Below are 14,015 nucleotides of genomic sequence, written 5' to 3'. Positions count from 1 at the left end.
CATTCCAACTTTGGGTTAGTGCTAGGTTGTCTGAATTAGCTCTTACAGTGCTCTGGCACTGAAATAGAAAACTTTCCTGCTCTCTGCCGCTGTTGTTTTGACATGGGATTCCTGTAGGTTTTACACCGGCTGGAAGAGAGATCAGGACTTTCAGCTTATTTTTATAGGACCATCTCATTAGTTAAGTCTGAAAGAACGAGAAATTTTGTAAAACTAAGCGTAGCTCAGATAAATTATAGTTCAGCATTTTAACAACATTGAAAGAATGAGGCTAGTAGTACAAAGAATGAAAAACAGCCTGTCACTAGACTGGAGGATGCTGTTAGATTTGGAAGCCAAAAGTATGCTCCACAGCTATTTTCAGGGTAAAGCACATTCCATATTGTACACAATAAATGGGATACCCTTTATTTTCTCCTCTAATAATCACACCTTGTAACTGTTTTCGGGACTTAATGTTTTTGTTCACCTCCACCATATTTTACAAATCATGTTTTCCAGCAAACCATTTTCTTTCAACGCCTGCTCAACTTAGCTAACTGGAGATCATGTTCAGAAAAGATCTATGTATGGAATATAATTTACACCTGTAGCCATACAACTGTGTCCCTACAGATCACCTGAAAGAAGGTAATAAAAAACTAATGGCTCTGGTAAAAAAAAAAAAGTAATTTGATAGTTCTACTCTGAGCTCCAGTAGTGCAGGTCTCTCCTCCTGGAGGTCAAGACTCACCCAGATGGTCCTTATTTAATGGGCACTGAAACATCCCTGCATTTCCACAGATATCAGCTGAAAGAAACTTCTTTCATTATACAGAAAAGATACCTTTCAATTGTGACAAAAAGGCAACAGTTTCCTTTCTAAGCCAACTTTTCCTATTAAATTTCAACTTCTTCTGTCGATATCCTGTTAAGACAGCACTTGGCTTTTTAATATTTTGCCTGAAGGATATATGCCAACACGTCCTTGATGTAGAAAATTTTAATTCAAATCAATACATGTACAAGGTCACTTTAAAATTCAATTAATATGAATGAAAAAATATGCCCCACAGTTCTGTGAGCTGAAAATGGAACAGTTGCAAGTTAAATACTTCTGTAGCTTCTGTTTTGGTCTGTGTAATAACAATGTACTTCTAACTTCCTTTTAACTAAAGTATACTAAATTCAGACAGCTAAGTTATTCATAAATCCCCTGCTTCCTAAAATGGCAAGCTCCAGAAGAAGGTAGGACAGGCAGCTGATTGAAATCTGCAATATTATGCAGCTTTTCTGACAAAGATATATAAAATAAAAATCTTCTTGAAATATCCCAGTTTTAAAAATATTTTGTCTATCACCAAGATAATTCTCAAAGAGCATATGACAGACACTGTATGCCAAGAAAGGGGGAGAGGGAAACGGAGTAATCAGTGAGAATGGCTTAGATAATTTCTTGTGAGACTGCTAAAGAAGTTCCATTTAACATCACTTATGATTGGAAAAGAAATAGGTACCTTTCCAAATAAGTCAGAATCAGGGTCAAAATGAATTTACAAAATGAAAAGGATCAAAATTAATTTACCATGCCAGAATTCTGCCTGGAGGAAATAGCTTGAAATCCCTCCCTTTAATTTTGCCTCCTCATTGAAACTGATACCACATGAAAAGCCCTTTTATAAACAATTTTAAACACTGCATTAACAAACATTCTTTCTTCAGATTTATTTAAAAGTTTGATATTAGGAAAACGTGTGCTGACAACACCAAGCTCCAACACTTAGCAAAAAATTCCCAAAGCTCCAGATTTCCTCTCAGCATCCCAGGGAATTTGCTGCTGATTTGAGCTGCAGATGCTCTGCAATGCAGAGCTACAAGATAGAAAGCATTAGTTTCAGTTAACATGGGTACCTCCCTGCTTGTATAAAAAGAAGCACAAGTTTGTATGCGTTTTTTATTCACCTTAGAAAATAATAAGGTAACATCAAACCAGAGATGTAACCAAGCCGTACATATTTCCAGCAAAAGGCCAGACACCTGCTCCCTGCCAGATAGCCAGCCATAAGCTTGTCCTCCCACTCATATATCTATCTTACTGATCAGTACAATGCCTGGAAATCATATTTATATATACTGAAAAATAAGGGTTTGTATTAAAAATAAAGTAAAAAAAAATATCCCACCCAGACTTTCAACTAGTTATTTTTTTCCCTTTGTCTCATCTGCTGCTGGTATGAATGCTGCACTTTCCCTCACATGCTCATTATTCTTTAATGATGCCTATTTGTAAATAGCAAGATAAGATGCAATTAAGCCATTAGAGTCTAAATAAACAAACATACTAATTAGGTTCTTTACAAGGATTTCTTTTTTTATGTAAGGGCTGGAATTTACCTTTCATTAGTCTAACCTAATTGCAATAGTGCATGATAAAAAGTCAACATAAATGAAGGACTTTAAATTATATCGCCGCATTAGGGATGAGCTGGTGACCCCCTCCCTTGGTAACATGGCATATTCTCTTAATAAAGTGAACAAACTGGCACAGAATATTGTTCAAAGGTTAAAAGACAGATTTTGCCAGTGGCTAGTCACGCTCGTGGAAGGGTCATGGTAGTCCAGCATTGCTACAGATGATGAAATGGATTCCGTCTCTTTTTTCCATTCTAAATTATAGCACACCAGGAATTTTACAGGGATGAAAACAATGTCTGATCTTGCAGAATATAAACCTATGGGAATATCAACACAGACCTGTGAACCTTTGGGACTGGACAGCAACCCTGGGGCACAGTAACCCTGTGGAGGGAGCAAAGCTAAGGGAATTTCTCACAGGTCTTCCTCTGCTTTTTCTACTCTTGTTCACTTTCCCATCAAAAGACTCTTCCTCATTCTTCTATTAGACAAGCAGAGAATAATTTACAATTTACTTGCCATCCCCCGCTCGCATACTTTGTTGATTCAAGACATTCTTCCTCTGCATGTGACCTCAAATGTTGGCTTAATGCTCTTTAAATGCTGGTTCTCAATCTTAAGAGACAAACTGTGAAGCCACCGCAGTCACAACCACCCCACTATGAGCTCAGAAGTGATTCCTCAAGATCCAGCTCACGCAACAGGTCCTTAAACATCCCAGTAATTCAGTCAAACACCAAAACCTAGCTAGTGTCTCCAAGAGAGTAAATCCCTAAATGAATATTCATCCTATGTGCCTAAAATTAGGTGCCTAAGCCACCAGACGTGACCATCAGATCTATATCCCTACCATGAGCCTGCCTACCTTTATCCAGTGACGACCATGCACTGGTTTCCTAATGAACCACCAGACTGGTAAGGAGGAACACTTACACTGCTAAGCATTTTGGAGAAAAGAGATTGTTTTGAAAATAACAGCATTAAATTGTTTCCCATCAAGTATGACATCAATACTGATTTCAAATCACTTAGCAAATTTCCCCCCCTCCTCCCAGCTCTTCAACATCAGGGTGTCTTGAACAAAAATCAGTTTGGTGGCCTTTCTTAATGGACAAATAGGAAATTTCAGAATCCATTTTTCCAACCGAAAATAATAAACGATTTTATGTAAAACACTGGTAAACAAAAATGAGACACAAGAAATTATTCAGTTTCAGGGAACAGATGTCTAGCCTATTTGCAATTAATACAGCCCACTTCCATACAATCAGACTGTTTAAAATGCTTGGAACAAGATTTGAAAGTTCAAATGCAAATGTGTCTTGATTTTATGGAGAATGAATATGATTATATAAACATATGAAACATGTTTTTATACGAGAGATCTATTAAAAAATCTAGGCATCAGTATATATTTATAAAATTAATTTATCATCAAAAATTTGCAAGGTAACATGAAAAGAAGAAATTGCAATTTCTGCCATGAGCTTTGGTTTGACAGAAACAATTCAATTTTTCAAATTGGAAGTTAGTTATACATATCATTATGCTTTAGAAACAGCTCAAATTACAGTAAACGATTCAATTATCTGTAAAAATATTTACCCAGCATTTGTAACTTCTATAGTAGTGTTTTTACATAGCTTTCCAAACACTGGAGATCCAAACAATTTTAAAGACAAAGTAGTTCCCAGATGAAGACAAGAAAATAAGTTTCTACACCTGACTAGGACTAGCTAGGTACATGACCCTAAGGGAAGTCATATTTGTCAACTGGAAAAGTGGGGCTCATGTTTACTGTTTTTTAAATTATTTCTGATATTAATGAATAAATTAATTGTACACAGCAATTGTTCCACATACACAAAAATATTCTGAATTTTGATAACAGAAACAAGGTGTGTGAAAGAATCATAAAATAATCACACCACCAAATTATTTTATTAGAAAAAATAATATATATCTAGGAATACAACTGATCATTCAAAAAAAAAGGCAAAAATCTAGGTATTTTTCATTAATGAAAATCAGTTCATGTTTTCTTAACATACAAGATGAGGTTTATCGATGTACAATTCCTGGCATTTGACCAACAAAATCTCACAAAAACCTTAAGGAGTCTGCAGTTCCCTCTGCTACTGCTGGAAATTAATTTTGCATAACACTGTTATTAAAGCTGATATAATTCTATGTTTAGTCTTTTTTACGCATAGTACGATTAAAAGATTAATTGAAAAATCACTAGTGAAGATTGGGATTAAACAGTATCTTGAAATGCCATGATAAACTGCTTTTAAAATCAGTTGAGGATTTCACACAGCTCTGAAAGGTTTCAATTATTTATGTATTTGGTCTGTGTAGCATAAATCCAGACTAATGAGGTGCAATTGCTGTGTATAAATCTAAAGCATAAAAAAACCTCCTTGTTGTCTGGAGGAAGCAGTAACCTCAAAGGACTAGGAGGTAGCAACCTTTCAAGACGCAGCATTCATGCTCACAGGAATAGTTTGTTTTTCTTTCTGCTTGAAGTTCTCAGTTTCCGTGAAAGCGGTACCCTGGTTAGGGAGAATCCAGCTTAACACAAAGGTTACTCGCCAGAAGAGTTTGACCCGCAGGCTCACAGGGCTGCTAATTATTCCTCTTGAAACACCAGGTGAATCTTAGACCGTGAAAGTCCCACCTCTACAGCTAAGGACATAAATTGATTTCCATGTGCACATGAAGTTGTAGAGTCTGGGCCTGAAACTTTCTGTATTAGGTCTTTTTCCTAAAGATGATTTGTTTGGCAAAATCTCCAGCTATTCTGAACTTTCAAAGAATCTCACAGGCACTCACTTCCCCTTCTTCCCCATCTCTTTCCAATCATCTGCACATTCTTAAAATACGTATAGTGCTCACCAGAGCCTCTGAAGATGAATACGTGGTTTTTTTCTGGTAAGTTGAATGACTGTGTTTAAAGATGTTTTAATATAACAACTAGACCTCTGCATCAAAGACGTTCATAAGCAATGGCAGGTATGATACGAACAGTCCAAGCATGAAAGTGGTTGAGATTATACAGTTAGTTAATTAACTCTGGGCAAACAGTATGGTTGTGAAATATTTTTAAATAAAATAAGCATTATCTGAATCCTTTGGTATTGTGGTAAACCATGCTGCTGCAAGGGAGCAACTCCAGATCTAACTTGGGATAAGTTCACAGTGAGAAATCACAAGTACTGAAGAAACCTCCTTTCTTCTGGGGGAGGTGCTCTTCACACTGCCCATCCTGCAGCACCTTTCACTGAATGATTTGTGGCTGAAAACAGCAAAAGCTTTTGTAGCAGTCAGGGCCAGATGGAAAGTGCCATATTGGCAACATCAACTGAGACAGATGGGAAAGAGGGAAAACCTGCCTAAAAGAAAAAATGATAAACCCATCACACGATCACATACAAAAATACTTTAAAAACAATCTTTTTGATCTCCGATCCAAGGAAAATATGCATACCACTGGTTCAATACAGGGCTGCTATCTTGTAGCAACAATAATGTCCTTGATTTAGAGAGCAACTGCAATGTGGAATTCATGAAAGTACTACGGCCTGTAAAAGGGGCTTCTTTTAGTCACCACTCTTCCACCCTACCTTATTTCTTACCAGTCACATCCAAGATAATTTACCTAATTTCCTAATTGTGCCTGAATCTTAAAAAGCATCATCTATTTTCTGACCTCAAAAAGCCATCAGAAGTGGAAGGTACTTACTATATGCAAAGGGGCTCTAAAAGAATGGAAAGGGTTTCAAAGTAAGGAAGTAATACCAGACATTTTTCTATAGCAAAATAGTTAAATATAAAGTCAGCTTAAGAGGAAATGCAAAAGCTTCCAAGACTTTTAGCTTCTTAAGACTGCACTGATGAATTCAATTCTTTTCTGGAATATATTGTTCCACTTTGTGAATCCAACAATTGCAGATTAAATGTTTTAATGCCAGCTGTTTATTTTAACCTCTGACTCAGTTAATCTCTTGCAAATTTGGGGCTGTTCAAAGAAAGTTAATAATGGGATGTTAGACAGTTGATTAATTAAAACTAAACATAATCACAGCTATACTTACTATAGAGAAATTAACAGAACCTTTGAAAAATACAGGCAAAAATCTAACCATGACAGTGTTTTAAAGTCAACAAACTCTAAAACCAATATAAAAATCTAAGGAGCAATCCTAACATTGACTTGTATTGACTCAATAATTCTGTTTTGACAAAATATCTGATTTTCAGATTCATTTTACTGTTTGCTTGGAAACAAGAAATATACTCACATGTACACTATACCCAAGCCTTTTGTAATAGCCTATGTGAGACCAGAAAAAATAAGAGGAAGTGGCATGAGAAATCTGAGATGGAAAAGACTGATCTGGTCTCAGTTCTTCAGCTATGTATATATTATATTTTCTAGTTTTATTTAAAATTTGCCTTTCACCCTACTAGAGGAAAATCAGCATCCAACTGCCACACTACAGACTCCACTTCCACGTTGCTGTCTTAGAGTAAAAGCTTTAAAGACTTCTCTCACTATAAGCGCAACAGCTGCCTGTGAAAATTGATGTGAACAATAGGTTCTTCTGGAATGAAATCCCGCTTGGTCAGGCAGAAGTAAGTCGAATGTATTGGACTTGTTTATCTCTAATCCAGCCTTTACTGCTCATTTACTTCAAAGGCAAATTCCTGACTTCATCATATAACAGAAATTCACTGACCCAAGAACAATTTGAACAAATTTAAATCATATTGGTTTCCTCCTTCTTTTCTTCCACCCACCACTCTTCTTAATTATCATGATTAAGACTCACTCACTGCCAAGACTGCTGAAAACCACAGTGAATATTTGAGTTTGTGCTCATATTTCTACAATTGCATTTAACAATAAAAGTAATAGATCTTTCGTTTAAAGGTGAAATTCTTTTTATCACTCATTTGCCTAAGAGCAAGAAAGATCCTACATTGCTGTGACAAATGAAGAACACTATGTTTCTGGAAAAAAAAAAAATCTTTAATAACCTGCATTTTAGGAAGAGTAATTCAATCCGCTAAGATATCCACCACAAGGGATTAAATGATCCAACTTACCAGAAGCATTGCAGAGGTTCCATTTGGCCGGGATAGCTGGATAGACATTTCAGGGAACATCCTATCAATCCGATTGATCACATCGTCAACGTATCTACAACAGAATTAACACACACGCTCTTTGTCACAAACTCAGATTATTACTCCTTTTTAAAAATGCCCACAGGACTTTACTGAATTAATTTCTCTTTGATACCTGCATATTCTTCAAAAATGCATTGAAGCATAATTCAAAGTTATTGATAAGAGGAAACAAACCAAAGCTCTGTGCAAGTTGTTTGGAAAATTAAATACTCTGCCCTTAAAAACATGCACTCAATTTTTAGTCCAAATCTGTCAGCCTTAAACTCCTGCCATCATATTTCTATACTTTTCCCTCAGGAGGTCAAAGGCTACATTGTCAAAATTACTCTTCCAGCATAGGAATTCATAGGATGTCACCTCCTTACTCTCTCTTTGATAAACTAAACAGATAAAGGTTTTATCAAAGTCTTCTGACTGTTCTTAGAGGGGGGTGGTTCTGAATCTTTCCAATTTATTTCATGCACTGCTGACTCTGAAATTGGCTAGTACATTTCAGGAGTTTCTCTAGGGTGATCAAACAGCGAGGTGAAGTAACATCCTTTCTGCTGGGTATAATCCCTCTGCTTATGCAAGCCAAAGTGAGCCAGCATGCAGTTGTCTTGTTTCCCTGGTATCGTATAAGGAGCTGACAGCCATTAACAATGAAAACTGTCTTTCAGAGACCTTGCTTCCCAGGACACATCGCCCCATCCCATGGGCACGTCTCATATCCTTCAGCCATTCCTCTGGACGCATTAAAATGCACAGTATTTGCTTTAGCAGAGTTTACGCAACAGTCTATATCATCTGAGTGCTTATCTGTCCTCCAGTACTAATTTCAGTTCTCCTGAAGTATACGGAAGAAGAGAGGGGCACTGCTGTCTTGCTATCATAGGCATCTACAAACTCTGCAACTTGATCAGATCCATGAATGAATTTATTGATAAAACTGTTTTCATGCTAGCCTACATAAGCGCTCTGAAAAAAAAGATTTTTGGAAAAAAATCTGTTGCCCCAGTTTAGAATAAAAGTAAAACTGAAAAATCTAATTATTTCCCTTTAAACTGCTTAAATAAAGGCAAAAAATGTTGAATTCTTGCTCTTCAAAGTTATTCAGTTCAAATGTTAGTTGCTAAAACCCCTCCCAAAACCAATGAGGTGCTATGCTCCAATTGCTATTTTGCAAGGGATTAAAAATCATCAGAAAAACATAAAATAAAATCAAGAAAGCTACACTTACACAGCTGGTAAAGTCAGCCCACTTTTAAAAGTAACAAAAGAATGGAATTAGTTATGACAATTTTGCATAAAAATCTTAATCCACACTTCTCGTGCAGAAAAAAGTTTTCCCATTCACTTGAATGACTCATTAACAGCTTGCTTGCTGATAAGCAAAGTCAAATCATCCATAAGCGAAGAGCTTCCTTAGCATGGTGAAAGAAGAGACGCATAAGACAGTGCTTCAGGATGAGTAAGCTACACATCGACACTACGCACCTAACTAATTTTAAATATTACTGAATCCCATACTTTTTTTATATAGCATGAGAGTTTATACTGTTTCGTAAATGCAATTACTCCAGGCTCTGCAAACAAATTCAGCTATCGCTTGTGTGTGAATAGAGATGACTGATTGTGAAACAGGCAAGGAGAGATTTTGTGTTTCTTGATTACTATGTGGTTAGGAACGTGTCTTATAGCCTTGCACACTACCATGAAGATTATTGCATAACTTTTCTAATTTTTCAAGCTTTGGGCAATAAGAAGTTAAAACCAAACAAAATATGAAGTTGCATAAAACAAGACAGTGACACAGTCCATATGCATTAAGGAAGGAAAATTCAAGTAATTTTAAATCATATAAACAACAGTTGGACTTGGGCATTTAATCTGCTTAGGTCCTTCTAAGAAATCCCAGCGGACATGTACATTTACCCTTGGAAAATGTTGGAGGCAATCAGTTCTTCAAACCTTTTTTTAGATACAATGACTTTTTAAATGTAAAACTTGTCTTGACCACGTGCCTTAAAACTTGACTCAAACCTAACTGTCACCTTGTACTACCTGAGCAGTGTAAGGCAGAACAGGGAATTCACAGGGAGCTTGTGCAGAGTCTTTCCCTTTAAGTGAAATCACACGTACAGCAAAAGAGAAATCTTCTTATTTGTATTAAGCAGCTTCTGAAATAACTTAAAGATGAGTTTCCAAACACTTTGGGCTTAGAAACCTGTTAATTTTGTACCACTCTTCATAGGTCAGTTGACAAAAAAGAGAAAATTAAAACCACTCACTTAAGGAAATACGACGTTTTACTTTGGCAAGGCTCAGCAACCCTCTCACGACCATCCACACAGGTAGCCTTTTCCTTTCTTCTCAGTCAAGAGGATGTCAGAGAAAATCCAAGACCAGTAAGATAAAACAGCATTGATGTACATATCATTGTTTTGCCCCTTTGCCTTTTTCAAGTAGACATCAGGGTTTCCTGAGGATTCATCAGAACAGAAGGATTCTTCAAAGATGCATATATAATTACTAAATTAGCCTGACTACACAGCGGCCTCAAATATAAAATGACAAACAACCTAATCTAAAGCAAAATTCTTCTATAGATGTGCCCTTCAGAAAGGACATCTGGTAAAACATCTTGCGAAAGGGATGGATATGATAAATCAGATGCAGCAAAGTAATGTAAAAGTGTAACTGGTGACGACTTCAGAGAAAACTGAAGAACATATGATAAAGACAAGATAAAGTGCACTCCTGAGGCTGTCTGGAAAGAGGGTCAGAGAAAAAGCTGCTGTCTGGAACTTATTTTGCAGAACTGAAATACATTAATTTAATGCCAAATTAAGCAGAGTTGCAATTTACACACCTCTGTCCAATCGGTTTTAGCTCAAAAATATGATAGTTCTATTTATGTTACAGAACCTCTTACACAGTCTCAGAGCCGCGTAGCACTTAAGGATGGAGAAAAGTCTAATTTTACTCTGCCAATAAGCACTTCTAACTTTTAACATACTACCATATCTCAGTTTTCTCCTACTTACAAAAGATGCTGGTTGGAACAAGCCTTTACAAACCCAGAAGAAATAACACAAAGCAGGGAAAAGCAAATGGAAATAGATGTGCTCAAACATTTGGCATATCTTAATCTTAAGAAAAAAAATTCATGGAATTCTCAGAATTAAATACAAGCTGAAATTATAAGGTAGTAGCTTCTCCTCTTGTCCTAGAACAGGTGTTGTTCCACCTACAAAGAGTTGAATAGCATCTAGGCAGACTCCCTCCCCATAGCTTCTCTATCACACAAAGGATGCTCAATAACGTCTGAAGAGAGCGCAAATGACTGCAAAAGATCATACCCAGTAATCCCCATATTCAATTACAGCATGGTATTTAAACTCTTTATAGGCAGAATTTCTTCTTACTCATTCTTCTAGGCCTCAAAAGACAATACATTAACACCTTATAATTGCAACATCCTAAGTTGGTCCCATTCTATTCAAAAAAGCTTCAAGTAACCTCATCAATACCTGTGTCCTAACTCAGATCCACACGCATCCTAGTCACAAAAGAACAACAGACTTGACCAACAGGACTTCCGATCATTAAATCATATCAAATACTAAAGCAATTTTGCTAATGTAATTTTACTGGTTAGAGGGAGGATTTTTAAAGAAGCTTTAATAGCAGGTTTTTACCAACTTCCCTCTCCCATTTTTTCTTCTTCCTTCTCTCCTTCATGACACAGATTCATGATTTTTAAGGAGGTTTTAAAATTATATTTTTGACAGAAAATCTTTATTTTAAAAAATGGTAATAGTCTCATTCAGGGGTATGCATCTGAATGTGTAACAGAACTAGCCAGTAAAATCAGACCTGACATCAGATGCTCTCCAAAGCTGTCAACACTATAAATCCTTATCTTCGTTTTAATGTAGTAGAATACTTTTTTCTACAAACATGCTATATTAATACTGGGAAAGTCAAAACACAACAACCTACTTCCTGAACATTAGCAAAGACTAAAATTAATTTGAAATGTTACACTCCAAATGAAGTCTTTCTATGAACGTGCAGAAAAATCAACACTAGAATAAAGCAACAGAGATATTCTTTGAAAAATCTCTCTGCCATTTTGCCAATAAGCGTATACATAAATCCTTTCGTCCGTATTAGATGAACAATGCCCGGAACAGACAGAAGACACTTTTGAAGTCAGTTAGAAAATACTGTTTATAAGGTACTAATTAGTTATGCAAAATGCTAAACGAGAAGTTTCATACTAAAACATCAGGTTGACAAGGTAGAAATAATTCAGGAACCATCTCTGTAGATAAACGGTCTTGTAACATCTCTTTGATTCACACAAAGGCCCCCCAAAAGACAGTAATATAGAAAAGTAATTCATTATAAATGCCTTTCAATTCCACACTGGACAGATGGCTTAGTTCTCTAATGTGACCTTTTTTTTTTTTTTTTACTTTTTTTTTATTTTTACTGGATTAGATCCAGCAATCCAATGTTAGTGTGATGTTTAACAGCTTAGACAAGATTTAAATAGCATTTATCCCACACAGTGTTTAACTTGCATGCTGTTCATTTTTTCCACTCAATACAACAATTTAAAGATTAGAAATATAGGTATTAATAATAATTTTCTGAGGAGGTCTTTTGGAAGAAAGAAAATTTTGCTAAATGATATTAGGGAGACAGAAAAAAAGAGAGGGAAAAACAATTCACATTTGTAATATAAAATAGCATAAACTTTCCTATACACTCAGTAGAAAACACCACATATGAGACGAAGAGAAACTCTATGACTCTGTTGAATCTGGATTCATGATATTCTGGACAGCAATAGGGGAAACTCACCACACATTCTCTCACTTACTAGCACAGTATTTACTGGCTCCCAGATTTTTTTTATTTGGCTTTCAGTTACTATTTTCAACACAGCTAATTTCTTTTCACATGTCTGATATTTCAGAAGCATGGGCTGGCCCTGCAGACTCTTGCTAGCATATGTAGTGTTTGCTAATGAAGGCATCAGTGCAAAGAGCTTGCCTGCACTCTACTAAGACCTATGAACAGCTATTTTTTGCAGAACTAGACTCAATACATAGCTTAAAGCTTTTAGCAGCCCCGGGATTTTATAAATTAGAGATTTTATAAAGAGACTAAATAGTTTTCAGGTAACCTGATTAGAGAAATACTGTATTTTAAAACATACAACGTAGTCACAGTTCTAGTCTGATTTACTAATCAATGAATTAAAGTTATAATTTGATTCAGCTACCTGCTGAGCAAGTCTCTGCAGGTAGCAAATTCAAGTTGATAGAAGACTTTTCAGAAGCATCAATTAACAATAGTTATTAAAACAGTGACCTCTGCCAGCTTTTGTGAGATGACACTTCCTGCTTGGATAGGCAATGAAGAGTGTGAAAAGAAATTCAACAACTCTCACGCTGAGAAAGCGACTTCAAGTCTCAAGACTAAATTAGACAACTGGCACAATCCATGACATCTGTACATCAATCCTGGAAGTCTCTGCCTCTTTCCCCAAATTCCACAGGTTTTGTTGTTTTGGTTTTTTATTGTTAATTCAGGCTCTTGCTCTTTTCTTCTGTAGAACCTCTATAAAAATGCTCATGTTTCCTGGCTCCAGTGCTAAAATGACTTGCTTGTTTTGACCAACTTCTCCTCCAGCTATAAGCTTCCTTGCCAGGCTGTCTTCTCTTATAGTCGTTAACACTGTCCTCTTGTCCTTTCTGAACAAACTGCTTCCACGGTTTCCTCTCTCTTCTCACCCAATTTCCAAGTTTCTGTTGGTGGAAAACTCCAGCCAGGCTCCTCCTGGCTCGTCTTGTTTCCTTCTGTTCCCTACTCATCTGCACACTAATTCGGTGTCTGCTACTCCTTCAATGCCTCCATTCCTGCTGTGCAATCTTTATTCATGATACGTTATAAAGGAAAAACGTTACCTCTTTCATATAACTGACTTCAACTACCATGAGGTTAGTTGAGGGCAGAAGAGGCAAACCTGAGTCTCTCGAGTTATACACGGTCCTTCAGTCTTGGGGCTACAATATATGATCAGCACGAGGGAGTTTCAGCACTGGAGCGTCTTGGTAACATGAATCCACAGGTGTGGGAAGAAGTAGGCCAGAATGTGTGGACTGTATGGAACAAACTTGCTAAGATAACTCGGACAAAGGTCCTAAGGGACAAATCTGCTCCACCTTGCAGAGGAGAAGTGAGACAACATGCATCTGAAAGCACTGAAATATTCAACTCCAAACCTAAAAGAAGGCAGATTTCCATTTATTCTTGCAGGTTAGCTTGTTTTCAACTTTGCTACGGATGTTATTTCGGTCATAGACGTTTTATTATTGAGTGGATGCAGAAGATTAAGTTATGTGCCTAAATAGTCTAGAAGTGTTTAC

General features: G+C 36.5%; 1 protein-coding gene across 2 annotated transcripts in view; it reads right to left on the bottom strand.

The window, feature by feature from the left end:
• MED27 (mediator complex subunit 27) overlaps positions 1-14,015 on the bottom strand; it is a 95,980-nt gene that overhangs the window by 21,947 nt on the left and 60,018 nt on the right. For both annotated transcript variants that reach the window (XM_010570885.1, XM_010570886.1), the window contains one exon: positions 7,507-7,600. In XM_010570885.1, the coding sequence (XP_010569187.1) occupies positions 7,507-7,600 (94 nt within the window). The remainder of the gene's footprint in view (positions 1-7,506; positions 7,601-14,015) is intronic.

Source organism: Haliaeetus leucocephalus, unplaced genomic scaffold (genome assembly GCF_000737465.1).
Source record: "Haliaeetus leucocephalus isolate CR32 unplaced genomic scaffold, Haliaeetus_leucocephalus-4.0 Scaffold306, whole genome shotgun sequence".
Classification (NCBI taxonomy): Eukaryota; Metazoa; Chordata; class Aves; order Accipitriformes; family Accipitridae; genus Haliaeetus; species Haliaeetus leucocephalus.
This window is presented reverse-complemented; position numbering and strand designations above follow the sequence as displayed.